General features: G+C 45.7%; 3 protein-coding genes across 3 annotated transcripts; 1 reads left to right on the top strand and 2 right to left on the bottom strand.

Moving 5' to 3' along the window:
* Nucleotides 1–6,701: 6,701 nt before the first annotated feature.
* On the bottom strand, nt 6,702–7,967 carry LOC125549514. The gene is made up of 2 exons (XM_048712917.1): nt 7,638–7,967; nt 6,702–7,561 (listed from the first exon to the last, which is right to left on the bottom strand). The coding sequence occupies exons 1-2, from the start codon at nt 7,900–7,902 to the stop codon at nt 6,849–6,851; spliced, it is 978 nt and encodes a 325-aa protein (XP_048568874.1). The 5' UTR covers nt 7,903–7,967; the 3' UTR covers nt 6,702–6,848.
* Nucleotides 7,968–15,264: 7,297 nt separating this feature from the next.
* Nucleotides 15,265–15,860, top strand: LOC125549513. Its single transcript, XM_048712916.1, has one exon. It carries the CDS (start codon nt 15,265–15,267, stop codon nt 15,637–15,639), a length of 375 nt encoding a protein of 124 aa, XP_048568873.1. The 3' UTR covers nt 15,640–15,860.
* Nucleotides 15,861–16,681: 821 nt separating this feature from the next.
* LOC125549512 lies at nt 16,682–17,284 on the bottom strand. The gene has a single exon (XM_048712915.1). It carries the CDS (start codon nt 17,269–17,271, stop codon nt 16,879–16,881), a length of 393 nt encoding a protein of 130 aa, XP_048568872.1. The 5' UTR covers nt 17,272–17,284; the 3' UTR covers nt 16,682–16,878.
* Nucleotides 17,285–18,056: the final 772 nt, after the last annotated feature.

The following is an 18,056-nucleotide window of genomic DNA, read 5'->3' as shown; positions in this document are numbered from 1 at the left end:
TGCATTCATTGTTTTGGTATGTACACATATTAATTAAGTGTTTGTTCTTTTTTCTAGCCCTCCGGATCGAGCACAACTTCGGTAAAGAGACGAGGCCCGAAGAAAAAGTTGAGCTCGGATGAAAAGTTAGAGATCATAGCAATCGCGCCCGACGGCCAACCGATTGAACCCCTCCGGACAAAGAGCGCATTTGTTGCTCAGTGCGGGGTTCTGGTTAGGAACAAGATCCCGATAAGCATCCAGCAATGGTTTAAGCCGGCTACAGAAGACCCCGAGGTGTCTTATGTCAATGATATGCAGAAAAATGATCTTTGGACTGAGCTGAAGTCAAATTTCACCCTACCCCCAGAGGATGATCCGGAGAAGCCAGTTAAAGAGCAATTAATCAAGTCTTTTGCTCTTAAGAGGATGGCAGATCTATTCAAGAGGTGGAAGAAAGAGCTGAATAGGTTTGTCGATAAAAAAGAGACACCAGAATTCAAGGGCAGATATGAGAAGATCAGAGATCACTGGCCCGCATTTGTGGCCCACAATACATCGGAAAAGAGTAAGAAGATGTCGGCGACAAACAAGCAAAATGCTGCGAAGAAGATGCTTCACCATCGCACGGGGTCAGGTGGCTACCTCGTAGCCCTGCCTAAGTGGGCCAAGACTGAGAATGATCTGGTTGCTAAAGGGATCGAACCAGAGACAATTAGCTGGCCAGACCGTTGCCGGACTTGGTTCTTCGGGGCTGGCGGAACCTTGGACCCTGAAACAGGGAAGTGCATTTGGACGAACGAACAAATGGACATACCAGTCAGTAAGCTTAAGCAGTATATTGAAGCAACCGCAGCAAGGGAAGTTCTTTCCAGACAGAGAGAACGACGAGCTCACAATGGCCCTCGGGAATTCTGAGCACCCTGGACGGACACGAGGCACGCCAGGCTCCATTCCGTGGAAGGTTGGGTTTCCGGACGCAGGCGGTTACAAATCCCATGAGAGGAGGAAAAAAGTGCAGCAGACCCAAATGTAGGCGCTGCAAGCAAGGGTAGACGCGATAGAGGAACGAGAAGCAAATCGCAGCAAATGTACTGCCGAAGCTTCCCCCGAAGCTACCCCGCCATCTCAGCGCAGAAGCAGCGTGGCTTCCACCGAGCTGCTTCAGCCGGAGCATGCCTTGACGGCTCCTGCCAGCTATCCCGTGGATGCTATAATGGAGTCTCAAAATTGCCACCTTATAACGCAATGGATGAATTTGAAGGTCAAGGCAGCTGTTGGCTCTGTTTATCCTACTGAACCCGGCGCAACTTTTCACTGCCGGCCGATTCCAGAAGGATATGCTAGGGTGATGGTGGATAAAATAACGGAGGGATTTGAGGACCTCCAGCTTGACCACCCTACCGGTGAAGGGGAGACTCGGCTGCGGTCTGCTCTGAAGACTCCATGCCTATGGCAGAAGGAGCTCATCAACCTTCCGAACTGGACGCCTCCGCCTCCTCCTCCTCCTCCGGCAAGTCAGGGCACTCCGCCTCCTCCACCGCCTCCTCCTCCGGCGAGTGACGATCAGGGCTCTCGGCCGGCTCCTTCTCCGGCGCGTGGCGGCACTCCGCCTCCTTCTCCGCCTGCGCTGACGCGCCCGAGCAGCCAGCCTCCTACTTCTTCGCCTCGTCAGCAAGGGGGGAAGAGACCTGCCGCCGCTCCAGCTGCTCCGGCGCGTCGTAGTCCTTCTCCTCCGCCTCTTAAGCAAGTAAAGAAGACAACCGCTCCGTCTGCTCGGTCGGCGTCTAGCAGTACAACCAGAGGTGGGAGGACATACAGATTTGGTCCTTCTCCGAAGACTCCAGAGAAGTTACCATACGAGAGGACCCCGGAGGAGAACGCGAAGATCGCGCGAACCGAAGTGGATGACTGGTTTCAAGGATTGAAAGCAAAGAGACATCCACCTCCGGAGGAGAAGGTAGATCCGGTGAAAGTGAAGCGCATTCTGGCTGCCCTGGCAAAACCACCCAAGTCTCCGCCGAAAGGCAACTATGAGCGCATTATTGCAAAGACATGGGCCGAAGCGGAGCGGTCGGGAAGTACAGTCAGTGATCAAAGGCTGAAAGAACGACGAGCAGCTGGGAAACAAATTGCCCAGCTCGGCGAACAAGCGAAGCAATCGTGCCCCCCCCCCTCAAGGTGCCTACCGACATCGTCGATCCGAGGATGGTGCCCGGTTATGGCAATGTTGATGATTACCTGCCCGACAATGTACATTATGATACCATGGAGGTGCAGATACACAGATACGAGTACGGGAAGCCTCTCGTCAAAGATGAAAAATCTTTAACAACGATGATGCGAAGATTACATGATTGGTACTTGAAAATCTGCAGAGAGTCTGGGGGGAGGAGTACTTTGTATGCGAGAGTTAAACCGGAGCATGACCTCGTTGGAATTGAACTGTTGCCTATTCCATTTGAGGAGTTCTATAAGTTTTTCAATCAATTGGCCCTCGATAAAACAACGATCACCTGCTACTGTCTGTAAGTACTACTACTTCTGTCATTAAGTCTCTCTATATAGCTCATCTCTTTCATTCACAGGTAGAAAAAGGGCCTTCAGTCCCGGTTCATAAGGGCCTTTTAGTCCCGGTTTTGGAACCGGGACTAAAATGTCGGTACTAATGCCTCTCCCTTTAGTCCCGGTTCAATCCAGAACCGGGACTAAAGGGCGCGGCCGCGTGGAGCTCCACCTTTAGTCCACGTGGAACACCAACCGGGACTAAAGGAAATTTTATGATTTTTTTTGAAATTTTTTTTGAATTTTTTTTATTTTCAAAATTCTGAATTATTTTAACCTCTAGTCTGTAATCACCACCCCTCATCACTTCTCAATTTATCCTCTAATCAGCCCTCATCATTCCAAATCATCTAACTTCCCGAACGGTCACCCATCCTCCCACTCCCCCAGCTTGAGCACGCTTAACTTCCAGGTTCTATTCTCCCTCGCTCCGAGTCTGCACTTGTTGTTTTCCTGACAATACTAAGATGGCAATCCTATTAACCTTCAGGATTTTGCTTGAGCATGAAGTGACACATTTCATAGTTTTATTTTGAAACTATTGTTTTAAAAAACAATAATTATTTAGTAACACTAATATTTCTTGAATAATTAGTTTGACCATTGTTTGACCACAGTTTGACCAGATTTGACCAAAATTGAAATAATTGAAATAATTATTTAGTAACACTAATATTCTAGAATAATTAGTTTGACCATTGTTTGACCACAGTTTGCCCACTGTTTGAATTTTTTTCGATTTTTTTCACTCTAGATCTTAAAAGCCCCGTAACTATTTTTCTATTAGGTTTTTGAGGATTTTGAAAATGTTTAACGGGGTTTCCCCATTAAATTCGGATGTAACTTTTCGAGTAGATGATTTTTCATATAAAAAACTTTTTCATCCGAGTTAGTATGCAAAAGTTGTGCCCATTTTTACAAATTTGAGAGAGATTTTGCAAATAAATTCAAAATTCACATTTGCAAATTTTCCCAACAACTAGACCACATATCACATGGGAAACTTATTTTCTTCTATTCTTTTGACATTTCCATCATTTTCTTTTATTTTTTTTAAAACTGAAAAGGCGATCCACTGGGGGGGGGGGGGGAGTGTTTGAAAATGGGACCTTTAGTACCGGTTCGTGGCACGAACCGGGACTAAAGGTCATCGCACCCTTAGTCCCGGTTCATGTCTTAAACTGGGACTAAAGGGCCCGAGTGAACTGGGACTAATGCCTTAGCCGCACGAACCGGGACCAATGCTCATATTAGTCCCGGTTCGTGACTGAACCGGGACTAATGTGAATATTGCCCCGTGACCATAGCCCTGTTTTCTACTAGTGATTGCATGTATTTATAATTATCCTCACTATATTATGCAGAATGAAGATTGCCGAATTGAAGAAAAGACAAATCGGTGATATGGGTTCATTAACACATATCTCATAGATGCAACTCAGGTTAAATTTCATGCCGCGGATACCAAGGCCAACTTGCTACGATCATTCAAAAAAAATGAAAACAAAGATATAATACTCTTTCCTTACAACTTCGAGTGAGTGTTACTGTCTTGTGCATATTCGGTTTCCCTTATATATTAGTCCAGATTATAGTAATGTAATTGATGAGTTATGCATGCGTGTGCAGTTTCCACTATATTCTCCTAGAGATTAGGCTTGAGCAGGGAGTAGTAACCGTCTTGGACTCTAAACGAAAAGATCCCCAGGAGTATGCGGACATGACTGAAATCCTCAAGAAGTAAGTTAAATCGATCATTATCCACCATATCAGCAACTTTGTTCATTTCCTGATATCAAGTAATTGTTTTCTTTGTCCGGCAGGGTTTGGAGAAAATTGACCAAAACAGTTCCGGGACTGCCGAAGGAGCTGGAATTTAGACACCCGAAAGTATGTACTATAGTAGCATGTTCCGCGCATCTCCTAGTGATTCAAGCGCTAGTTTCATCAATACCATTTAGCATTCTTGCTTATCAGTTTGATTGACCTCTATTTCTTGTAAAGTGGTTGTGGCAGGAACAAGGGAATGATTTCTGTGGATACTACATCTGCGAGTCCATCCGCCACACGACCTGTGAGCGGGGCGGGTACTCTAACAAACAATATGAAGTACGTAAATAACAACATTCACAATTTTATTTTATTACCATCATTTGTATTCAGTTTCATTCATTCATACATATATGTATTGACCCCCTTCTTCAAATTAGATGTTTCGGAAGCGGGATGAACTCCTAGCACCAGCTCGCATGCGAGCAATTCAAGAGGAATTGGCGGCATTCTTTCTTGACCAAGTGATCGGTGAAGACGGAGAATACTATGTGGACCATGAGTCCGTATGATTATATTTGTAAGAGATAATTATTGTATATATGTAGCCGGTAGTGTCGGATAGATATACGAGAACTTGTTGTTCGACCAATCTCTCGGAGAAGGAGAGGTGGTCGATATCACTTCTTTCTGTATGCATATATGTTCATGACGATCTTCTGTTTCCTTCGTTTGCTTACTAGCTAACTAGCGTGTCTACTCCTCTCTATACGTATGTATAGTACGTAGCGTCGACCAAGCACGGACGTAAGAGAGGACACTTCTCTCTATTAATTATAGCTAGCTAACACAATATATGAAACACCTAAATTAACCCCCCAAAACCCCCAAACCCCCCTCCCTTTAAAAAAACCAGAAACCCCAGCCACAGAAATGCTGACGCGTGGATGCCTATTGGTCCCGGTTGGTGCCACCAACCGGGACCAAATGGTCTCCTGCCTGGGCTCTGCGCACTGCCCACGTGGAGGCCCATCAATCCTGGTTCTGGATTGAACCGGGACTAAAGGATCGGGGCATTAGTACCGACACTTTAGTCCCGGTTCAGGAACCGGGACTAAAGACCCTTACGAACCGGGACTATAGGCCCCTTTTTTACCAGTGACCAGACATACGCGTTGACCCGGCTACAATCCTACATAAAGTAGCTAGGTCTCGTACGTACGTCTCACTGTGCCCCCTTTTTTATCGTCTAAGTCTCTAAGACGACTGAGCTATATCTTTCCAGGTCATGTGGATTCATGGCGAAACAAACGTCCATAGCTCTCTCGCGGCCGAGCTACGTTAACTTGCGACTTTCCTGAACTGCTAGTTCTTTTTTTACAAATGCAGCTAGCACAGCACATGTTGTGTGTTTGTAAGTCAACTTGACCAGAGCTAGTTGCAACCTCCTTCGCCGGCCAAAGGTTGCCGGCCGACCGTCGATGGCCTCCGGTTGGCTGCATGTCTGCAATGAAGAGCTCAAGGTCAACCCCCCATCGAGACAACCTGCGCAACACAGGCACACTCTCTCTTCTTTGTTGTACGCGAATAGGGTCCGATGTCCAGGCGGGCTGGACATTGGGTTCTCTTTTTTGTTTTGAAATCCATGCTATACAACTAACTTATTACATTAAATTTTTTCTTTTTTGTTTCCTTCAAATAAGACAACATATGAACTTCAAACTTTGCAAGACACCAAAACATTCTAACTACAATATAGGAAAAACTTTCAGATTTTTTTGGTCCAACATAAATATGTGAAATGAGATTTTTCGGATTGAAAATGTCATTTTCAGTATTTATGATGCACGGAAAAATCCGAAAGTTTTTTTTTCTCCCATCTAGTTAGAATTTTTTGTTCTGCTGCAATTTTTGAAGTTAATATGTTGTTTTATATGGAAGAAACCAAAAAGACAAAACTGTTTGCATGAATCGCCATGCAAAAATGAGTGGCTAGATAAGGGGGTGGCCTCAAGTCTATGCTTTCTCAAATGTTTAAAGCGCGCGCGGGGGGGGGGGGGGGGGGGGGTCATCATCTTAATATGTCTCTTCAGCGTCAGCGGCATACCAAACATTTTGGATCAATTTGTTACATTCATGGACTCACTAGAAATAATGTACTTCATCTTTACTACCTAACCTATTAGTTACAGTCATAAGAAGTTAATTAAGAAGTGATTGCCTTATGAGCATGACACTTAAATCGCTCGGTGGAGCGACTCTGAATTATTACTATTCAGTACTAGAACTAGAATAGGGAAGAAGAAGAAGACCTGGAGCAAATTTTGAACATCGCATCACACCAAACAAAACTGCACGGATAGGAAAGCACAATTAAAATTTGCAGCACGAAAGATGATTTCATTTCTCAGGGGAAGGTCATTGATTTCTGTCACAAATGGATGTTACACATTACATTTCTCGCATATTATTTTATTTCTCCATCATCAGTATAGGCCGATTAGATCAGAGTGATATTTGTCTTGAGAAATGGCTTAGTTCGCCGTGCTGGTGACCATGGAGATGCCAGCGCTAAGTCCGAACCTGGCGACCTTGCAGTCAGTGGAGAAGATGTCGGAGGAGATGTAGCTGGCCACACCACCCATCACAGGCATGCTAGCGCTCACGCTGAGCTTGTTGACATAGTCAGAGCGGTAGGTCTGGCCAAGGACACCGTGAACGTCGTCGGTGAGGTCATAGAACTTGAACCCGATGTCCAGATGCGCGAGGCTGTCATCCTCTGTCACACCATAGTTGTGGACGCGGGAGTCCTCCTCCGTGACGGGCACCACCTTAGCAATGATGTCAAACACACCCTTAAGCTGGACCCTCACGCCATTGGTCACGGTGGTCCTCGTGATGGTCAGGCCAGGCACAAGCCACTTTGCCCCGATGTCTGCAGCGATGTTGATCGATTCTCCGTCGAAGGCCAACTCGAGGCGGTCGACGTCGTTGTTCCACTTGGTGGTGTTCTGGGCGCCCATGTACAGGCGGTGATCAGCGAAGCGGATGCCCAGGGCTTGGATCCAGGTGAAGTCGCGGCTCATAGAGGGGTTGCGCTTGCCGATGAAGTGAGCGTTGATGTGGAGGTCAACATCGGAGATGACACAGAAGTCCTGGTCCTTCTTGCCATGGAAGTAGAAGTTGTTGCCATCAGCGCCGGTGAAACGCGGGTCGCCACAGGACACCCCGGGGTAAAAGTCACACACTTCAAGAAAGTTTTGGTTAGCATCTTATCTGTGTCATAAGAAGGGCATTTCGGGGATACAAATTAGGATGCTTACAGCAGTATGTCTTGCAGCCTGGGCACATGACAACACACTCATTGGAGCAGCGCTTGTCGCAGGTGGCGACGCATGGGCTGTTCCCGTCCTTGGTGTCATCGCAGGAGAGCACCTGAGCCCTCTTCCCAAACCGCCCCGGGGTGATCATGCGGGAGTTCATTGGCAGAGGAGGTCGAGGCTGCGCGGCGGCAGAGGACACGGTGGTAAACAGCACAACCAGCACCACCGCGGCGGCCACCACTCCCATAGGGAAAGCCCTCGCCATTGCTACCTTCTTGAGGTAAGCTAGTTTAGCTGATTTGTGTTTGGTAAGTGTGGCTAGTGGGTAGCTAGCCGTGAGTTTGATGAGGTGTAAGGCTGTATTGCATGGGGATTTATAGGAGGGAAAGATGCTCAGGTGTTGCATGCATCAATGCATGTGAGGGACAGCATCTGTCTGGGAGGTCGACCCTGGGTGGGACGTACGTAAAGCGACTAAACATCGCTTAGCATCGCAGCTATCCGGAGAGATCGAGCTTTGTGCGTAGGTAATTAGATTCGTCTACACATTTTATATTTTGATGTTGCACGGAAGCACGACAGGAGGAGAAAGCACCAACTATATACATGTAATTAGAATTGTCTACAAATTTATATTTTGATGATGTAGCGTGTAAGGACCATATACAAGAAGATGTAGAATGCACCGAATATATTTTCCTATATGCAATCGATGGGCCTACCTTTGCCGATCTTTTTTTTTTGAGGACCGATCTTATTATTTGTCGCATAACTTAGGGCCGGCTCTATGTTTTGGAGGTTACGACACCTTAAAGTTATATATAACTAGGTTTATGTAGGTATATGTACAACTATGTGTTTAAGTTCACTTGTAAAGTGTTAAAGAGTTAATTTCCAAACCACATCTAGTAATGATTGTTGAGCAATGTCATATTACCAAAAAAATACTAAAACTATAGCAAAAGAACCAGTATGATTATGTCAAAAAAAAAATCTAAATTCTAGTGAATCCATCGGCAATAATTCTTCCGTGCTTTAGAAAAGGCTTCTCCGGATGTTTCTAGATGCAAATTCATTGAATATAGATCAGTATTCTAGAAATTAGATCCCTAATATCTAACATGATTTAACGAATCGGTTGTATATGTAAAGAACATAAGATAAGTTTTTATTTTGCGGGGTTAAAGGGAATTTCGTTGCTCAGCTTGGAGGGAGATCCTCCATACATAGTTCTGGTACATTAGCAGGTCCAGATTTTAACCATATGGCAGTCCTAGCTTCTACTCGGCCAAACTCAGCTAGTCTATGCCCAACACAGTTTTGTGTCCTACTAATATGAGCAATTGAACTTTCCCTTTCACCAAGAAGTCTCTTAGCTTCCGAAATCATCATCGCATGTTGCGATTTATCTTCCTTCATTGATCGGATAGCCTGCACAGCAATCAGGCTGTCCATCTCCACGTCCACAGGAAAAGGAGCCCATTGCATGGCAAAATTTAGGCCTTCGAGACAGGCCGCCAGCTCCGCTTGCAAAGGATCTGCACAGAAGAGAAGGTTTCTGCACACCGAAAAAATAATCGCTCCACTACTGTCCCTCAAGATCATGCCTGCACCTGCAGCACTAGAGGCGGGGCAGTACGACCCGTCGACGTTCAGTTTAACACGCCCAGGGGCTATTAGACGCGTACCTGAACGGCTATTAGACGCGTCTAGTGCGATATCGAGAGAACGACAAGCTCAGATCTACCCGTCACTTACCTAACTTGAGGAGGTCGCGAGCTGGGCAAGCTGAGAGAAGATGGAGAGCACTGGCTTCATCAAGCCTTGAGCCCTCGAGACAAGCCCACAGAGATGAAGACAGCTAGATTGCCATTTGTGAAACACGATTACTATATTTTTGTTGATGGCTTATTTATTCACATGGACATTCAGATCCTGGATACAACGAGGGATACAGTGATGATACACCGGATGAGCTGTGAGTTCACTCAATCTAGCCAACATTTGAGGCTCCTCACTAGGACAACGGCTTACATGAACAGAAGAAACAGAAGGACTGGTAGACTGTAATTATGCGAACTACAAACTGATGATGGCGCGTGCGATGCAATATTTTTTTCTAGAAAAACCTGTAATTTTATTTATACTCGCAGCCATTACAGGTACAATGTCCAAAAAATTACAAAGTAAATACTACATCAAAGAATGGGGAGGCGTTTTGGCTCCCGGGTGCATTTGCTCTAGGATGAACAGTACCTAAAAAAAAGTGGTATGTTCATGTTAGTGTCGCAAGCATGCTTAATAATTTTCATGCAAAACAGAGCAGTAGTTTTCCATTGGTGAAATAAATAAATTTGCGGTGACATTGTTGGCTAACATTTGGTGTTCAATCTGTTTTTTTCACAGGCCAAAATGTTTAACGATTTTTGCCTAAAACTTCGCATGTACCATTTGGATGTGACCATGAATACATAGAAGTTTTTTGGGATTTTTTTGACATTTCAAAAATCATTTTCACATGCAGGAGCTCGTGCTCCTGCGAGCCAAATTGGATTTCCGATCTAATAACTACTATGAAATCTCTTAGAGACATCTGTTACGTAGTAAAAATCTTTGTAATATGAAAAACATCAAGACTTCAGTGAAGGTATTGCAATTGAATTGGAGTGGTGATACTGCCACTCGTTCACCTACATGAATTTGATTACTGATGCAGGTTTCTAGAAGGTGGGGCGATGCAGTTGTGTGCCCGTGTTGCTGGTGATTTCATTTTTTCTTTGTGGGCCACATGTGCGAAATATCCATGGGCTGCTTACTCCCCCACATGGGCCCATGCCTCAAGCTACAAGGATGTTTTTTTTTCCTTTTTAATATGTTGTTGTCAGCACATCCAACGGGTAGGTCGATGTTTACATATAAGTATTGGGCCTGCCCCAAGTAGACTTCTCTAGTTTCCAGGAGGCTCCCTCTTCCGGTTTTGTCCGACCATTTTATGCTTTTTATTTCGTTTTCTTCTTGTTTCTTGTTTCTTTTCCATTTTCTTATCATTTAATTATTATTAAATTTATGTTTTTTTTCCAATTTGGATGTTTTTCTAATTCACAAACTTTTGTTAAGATTCACGATTTTTTTCTGCATTCATGAACACTTTTTAAATTTGTGATTTTTTAAGACACAAATTTTGAATTCATGAACATTTTAGGATATATATTCATATAATTAAGAGGACTCAGGAAATATAAGGAAAATTTGAATCATCAATGCATTGTAAACATGATATGATCCTTGGTTGGTTGCTATTGTTTGTTTATTTTTCTTGCGTTTAAACCAAGCTTGTAACCAAACATCTGGATGCGCATTCGGCATAACCCCGACTTATAAATACAATAAGTGTGGCCCTTATCAAAGGTAGGAAGTTTCAACCTACTACAAAGAGGCAGCTATACTGCAACTAGGAAAATCGTTTCAATAAGACCACCACAATTGCAATAGGTATTTTTCGCAGGGAATTTTATAATGGGAAAAGCTAAATGCAGTTGGTTCGATAGATTGTGTGGTAATAAATTGTTGCAACACATTAAAATTCAAACCACACTATTGCAACAATACATACTAGTTCTCACAGTAAGAATACTTTGTATTACACATTTAAAGCCATGGAGCACTTTCTATTGCAATGGAAACATAAGTTGTGGCATTAACATATCACAATGGGTTTTTCCCATGGTAAAATATTAATGTGATGACCTTATTTTCCATGGTATTATTACATTGCTGGGGCCAACTAGATTTTTTGCATGGGGCCACTGCCCCTTTATAATTTTTGTTGCATTGGCTATATTTTGTGGCGGTAGCCTATCGGCACAGTACCATTTTCATGTTATTAATCTGTCACAGAAAAAAAAGGTGGCAAAACCCATGTTTCAACAATAAACTATTTCATCACACGCAAAATAAATAGTTAGTTCCAACAATTACTTTATGTTGAATAAACAAATGACATCTACATAAATTGAATCAAGTTGCGTGTATGCCTTCATAATCAATTGAAAACAGTAAATGTCCATAAAAATATTCTGGTATTCTGGTGGTAAAAAAATACTACTTGTAATATACCTACAGATAATACATATAGCTAAGATAGTTGGAAAAAATATTGAAACTAAGAAACCACAACATAGTTTTACCATCTCCTTAAGTAAAATCTATTTTCTGATACTAAATTAAGCCTTCTTGTACACTTCACCCGCACGTTCCATCCCTTCAGATGTATCTATCCTAGAATAATACATAACTTGTATAAAAATAAGGTAAATGTGTTGATGACCAAGAGATGCAATTTAAAGAGTTGAATAGATAAATCACCAAAGAATGAACCTTGTTTGAGTTCACAGTGGTTTGCAGAAGCACTTCACAAAGCAATCACCTGGTACAACAAGTTACATACTCCCTCCTTTCCATTTTATAGGGCTCAATTTAAAAATCTCTCCAACAAGGTAAATGGTGAGTGGTGGAGCACATTTTGTAGTTTGCAAAAATACTTAAATTAGTATGCTTGTTTTTCTCAAAAAATTGTGTTTACTGATGCATTAATGACAATGCATGCATGCATAACCACTAAATGACCAAGAACTTTTACATTCATTGATGAGTTTTCTCTTAATCCTTGCACGCATTGATTTAATACACCTTAAAATCTAAATATGTGATAGTAACTAGTAGAATTGAGACTTATAAAATGAAAAATAAATAATTTTTTAAGACAAGCCCTATAAACCAGAAAAGAGGAAGCATGCAAAATGTAGCCAACTTCTAACTAGCTGAACATACACGTAGATGGCTTGCATGATCAACTCTCGGTTCTCTTCTTCATCGAGGCGGTCATCTGCAAAAACATTCCAAGTTAGCAATAAGAACATGATCGAGGAGCACAAACTATTTTCAAGCATGCCTTGTAATAGCCTTTACAAGTTTTACTACTTTAACCTTAAGTATTTTCAGTTGATCCAAAGTGCAAGCTTAGAGCATCTCCAGCCGCGCCCTGAACAGCCCCCCCCCCCCCCAGGCCACTTTTTCGGTGCCGGCGCGGAAAAAACGGCCCAGTCGCGCCCCTCAGGACGCCGAAAATCGCCGGTTCGGACCTTTTTTCCGCCCGGCGGTCACAGGCCGAACCCGGTGCGCTGGGGAGCAGTTGGGGGCTCCGGCGCTAGGGAAAAGCACGCCTGGCCCACACCGACAGGGGAAAAGTCAAGGTTTTCTTCCCCCGACTCGCCTCACACCCCCCGCGCCCTCGGCCTCCACTAGCTATATCCCGGCGACGGCCGCCGCCCTACTCCGCTAGATAGCCATTCCCTGCCAGAAAATAGCAGCGCTTCGCCGCGGCAGCCCCTCCCACAGCAGCTGGGCGTTTCCGGCCGCCGTTTCCGGCCGCGGAGGCGCGGTTTAGCGGCGGGTACACGCCCACCGAGCACAAGATGTTCGGCGTTTTGCCTGTCTCGGCGATGGACTCGGATGACGAGGAAGAGCTCGCCGCGCTGCTGGAGAAGGAAGCCGCGGCCGACGTCCAGGAAGAAGAGCATCTCATGGTGCTCGCCGCCCTCGCCCAGCTGCTGGCGAGCAATGAAAAGCCGCGGCGAGGTGGCTCGGCGCCGGGGCGGGTGAAAGCAAAGAACCGGCATCGTCTCGAAGGCTACTGCATGCTCTACTCCGACTACTTCGCCGATGCTCCATTTCATGGCAAGAAAACATTTCGGCGCCGTTATCGGATGAGCCGAAAGCTCTTCCTCAGGATTGTGAATTCCATCCGGGAGTTCGATAGCTACTTCAAGTGCAAGATGGATTGCACTGGCGCTCTTGGATTCACCTCCATCCAGAAGTGCACGACAGCGATGAGGATGCTTGTATATGGAGCTCCCAGTGATTCACTCGACGACTATGGGCGCATGGCCGAGTCCACCAGCATAGAGTGTTTCTACAAGTTCTGTCGGGCAGTGGTGGCAGTGTTTGGGCCACAATACTTGAGAACACCCAATGCGGAAGACACTGCTCGGATCCTAGCCCAGAATGCAGCAAGAGGATTTCCTGGGATGCTTGGAAGCATCGAATGCATGCATTGGAAATGGAAGGATTGCCCATTTGGTTGGCAGGGGATATACAAAGGCGCCAAAGGCGGTTGCAGTGTGGTGCTTGATGCGGTAGCCACACAGGACCTCTGGATTTGGCACTCCTTCTTTGGTATGCCAGGAACTCACAATGACATCAACTTGCTGCAGTGCTCTCCTGTTTTTGCCAAGCTCGTTGAGGGCCATTCTCCTCCGGTGAACTTCGAGATCAATGGGCACCAATACAACAAGGGGTACTACCTAGCAGATGGCATCTATCCGAGATGGTCGACATTTGTGAAGACGATCTCAAACCCTGCGGCAGGAGGCAAGAACGCCTGGTTTGCGAAAGTTCAGGAGGCTTGCAGGAAGGATGTCGAGCGGGCATTTGGTGTGCTTCAATCTCGATTCGCTATTGTTCGGTACCCCGCTCAGACCTGGTCCAAAGATCAAATGTGGGAGATTATGACTTGCTGTGTCATCTTGCACAACATGATCATCGAGAGCGAGTAAGAAGACCCAGTGTTTGACACTGAACCATACTACAGGCAGGGTCCTCTAGCCGAAGTTGATCACCATCTACCGGCAACTTGGACTGCCTATCTCAGTATGCGTCAGGAGAGCCGAGACCCACAGGTGCATCATCAACTGCAGAAAGATCTGATTGAGCACCTATGGAGGCTCAAGGGGGACGCCGTGTGATGAAATACGAGTTTTTATTTGTTGAACTATATAATTTGTATTGAACTATTTGTTGTTGTACTATTTTGTTGAAGTATTTGATTTTTCTGTGATGAAATATGTAATAAGAAATAATTGTGTTGATAATTGAACGCCGAGACACGGCGAAACCACGCCGAATATGGGCCTATTCTCGCCCATATGGGCCCTTTATTCGTCGAAATTGGACTGCAAAGTGGGCCAATTTCGGCGCCTGGGGGCGAGCTGGGGGCGACGACTGGGCGCAAAACCACCCCCAGCGTCGATTGTATCGCCGGCTCGCCCCCAGGGAGCGATTTTTATGCGTCCTGGTGGGGCCAACGGCTGGAGATGCCCTTAGATGCATAAATCTGGAGCAGTGACCGAAACACACAACACACCGCAAGCCACGTTTCCTGTAGCTAGGGCACTGCAATTCATACTGCCATTTGTGAGAATGTGAAGCAAATGAGAGGAAAACCGGTCAATCGGCGGGGTCACCTTATCACATCCTCATGAAGTAAAGATTGCAGCAGTCACAACAGCTTGGACCATGGACCGGTCAACTGGCGGGGCCACCTTATCACATCCTCGTGAAGCAAAGCGAAAGCTGCAGCAGGCACAACAGCTTGGAACATGGGCGCCAGAGCCGCTCCATCCGTCCTCGATCGGTCACACTTTCTGCCGTTCAATCACGCTGCTTGCATGCATAGCAGCCGCAGTTGGGCAATGCGATCGGTGCTGCCACTGCCACCACACCATGCATGTATACTTAGCCTCCCCGTTCAAGAGATGGATTAGTGTGCACCGCAGTAACACCGGCTGCAATGGCTGCGTTCAACCACCTGCTCTTCTTCCTCGTCGTCGCCCTTGCCGCCAGCAGCATCACCAGCGCAGCCGCGGCTGCGGGCTATGACGACGACGTGCAGCTGCGGAAGGTGGCCATGTCGCAGGCCGTCAAGGTGCTGTCCCGCTACAGCCCGGAGACCACCGACCAGGAGACGCTGAAGCGGGCGTTGGCGGTGGTGAACCGGGAGGCGCAGCGGTACTGGAAGCCCATCTTCAACAACGTCAACAGGGTGATGGACAGCGGCGCCGACCACCGCAGCAAGGAGGCGGCGTTCGCCGTGGCCAAGGAGCTGCTCAACCGCGAGCTCGGCCAAGGCCCCAACGCCGTCAAGATCGACTTCGAATATGCGTGACATGCATTGCATAGCCAGTTCGCCATCTCTGCCTTTTTTTTTCGTTGGGCTTTAGCGTGCCCTACTGCCCTGTCTCTGTCTGTGGTGTGGTGTTGTTAGTCCTTGTGCTCCCTGCGGCCTGTCGCAGTTGTCCGAGCCTTCCACTTCCGTGTCGACGCCTGTTGTGATTGTGCTCTCCTGTAACATGTGTTTCCTTAATCAGGAGGTGGCGCCTTGCTCTCCTTGGTCGTTGTGTTAGCTAGGCTTTCCTGAATTGCTGGTGTAGATGGGCTCATGACATAACCTTCACAAACATATTACATAGTGTTTTTATCTGGTGTCATTCTTTTCCCATTTTTCTTCTTTGTTTCTTCTTGTTTATTTTTCCTATTTTATTTTCTAAAATTCATGAACATTAATTTGTGCATGTTTTTTAAAATCACGAATATTTTTCCAACTACTGAACTTTTTAAAAATACTGATTTTCTATCATGAACTTGTCTTCAAAAAATTGTCAACAATTTATCAAAATCAGATTTTTTTTAAAAGTTTATGATCATTTTTTATTTCACTATTTTTTTTCAAAATTAACAAAAATACCGTGTGGCTTGTTTTTTCATGAGCAAAGTAGCAGGAGCAAATGGCGAGCGAAAAAATAGCAGCCTAAGCACCTAGAGCCTCCCGATCCATTGACCATGGTACCGTGGCACACCATTCAAAGGACTAATGCTTGTGCTTCCGGGCCTTTAAGGATGTGTACAATGGTGACATTTTAAGAGTGCCACATATAGGATAAATGTTGAGGGGGTGACAAGAGAATGTAGAGAAAGGCTTATCTCTCACCACATATTTTGGCATGCTAGTTACTAATGATAAGGCTGAAAAATAACTTATTTTACACCATATATTTATTGTCATTTCTAGATTGCGTGTCAGGCTTAGGATAAGACTATCTTATGAGCCAGTGTACGTCCTAAATGAGATGGAGCACACAGGACCCAACCATCTATGCAGCTTCAACTTATCATATATTCATGGAGGAACACGGGGAGCACTAGCAGTGTAACAAAAGAAACCACCACGCTGACTAATGAAACCGGAAGGAAAGTAAGGCAAAGGTGGAGCTCTGACGACTGCGACAGGCCGCAGTGCACAGACGGGAGCTCCGACAACTCACAACCGCACTGGCGACTGGCACGTTCAGGGAGAAAGAGAAAGGCAGAGGTGGCGAACTGGCGACTGCATGCATGCATATGCATTTTACAGATCACCGATTCCGAGGTCCCTTCTGAGGCTGTCCGGGCACGGGCCGAGCTCGCGGTCGAGCAGCACCTTGAGCTCAGCGGACGCCTTTGCCCTACTGCGGTCGTCGGCGCCGCTGTCCATCACCTTGTCGAGGGCCTTGAAGATGGGCTTCCACTGCTGGGGGCGGGCCTTGACCTCACGGTTCAGCACCGCGAGCGCCTGCTTCACCTGCCTCACTGCCTCGGCGTCGGTGGTGGCCAGGTCGAAGCGGGCGACCACCCCGAGGGCCTGCATCATGGCCTCCTGCCGCAGCTGCACGTCATCGTAGTCCGCGGCGGCCACTGGGCTGATGCTGTTGCTGACGGCGAGCGCAAGCACAAGGAACAAGAGGATGCGGTAGGCAGCCATGGCAGCTAAGTACAGTGTGCACCTATTCATCTCCTGAACAAGGATGTTAAGTATATATCATGTGATCGCAGTTACAACACCGATCGCATTGCACAACTGAAAGCTGCGTGAGTGGCAGAAGAAATCATGTGACTTATCTGATCGATTGACGTTGTGAGATCTGCCACAAAGCTATGTCACGTTTAAACCCTTATGAACTTTATACGCCTTTAATAATTCCTGGTATATATACTTTGGGAAGATATTTTTATGGATTTTGTTTTTGGATTACCATGCACTAAGAGGGGGAGTGATTCAATTTTTGTGGTGGTTGATAGGTTTACCAAGACGGCTCATTTTATCCCGTGTCATAAGAGCGATGATGCTTCACACATTGCCGATTTGTTTTCCAGAGAAGTCTTGCGACCACATGGAGTATCACACACTATTGTTTCAGATCGTGACACGAAGTTTCTGAGCTACTTTTGGAAAACGCTGTGGACAAAGTAAGGAGCAAAGCTTCTCTTTTCCACTACATGCCACCCATAAACAAATGGAAAAACTGAAGTTGTCAACCGCATACTATCTATGATGCTAAGAGCAGTTTTAAAGAAAACAAATTAAAAATGTGGGAAGAGTGTCTCCCTCACGTGGATTTTGCATACAACAGGGTGGTACATTCGACTACTAAATTCTGTCCCTTTGAAGCTGTTTATGGTTTCAAACCTGCTACTCCCATAGATTTTTTTCCTTTAACATTGCAGGAGCGAACTAATCTTGATGTAAGTAAGCGTGCTGACTTCTAA

This window comes from Triticum urartu, chromosome 3 (assembly GCF_003073215.2).
Source record: "Triticum urartu cultivar G1812 chromosome 3, Tu2.1, whole genome shotgun sequence".
Taxonomy (NCBI): Eukaryota; Viridiplantae; Streptophyta; class Magnoliopsida; order Poales; family Poaceae; genus Triticum; species Triticum urartu.
Note: the sequence above shows the minus strand (reverse complement) of the source record. Positions and strands in the feature narration are given on the sequence as shown.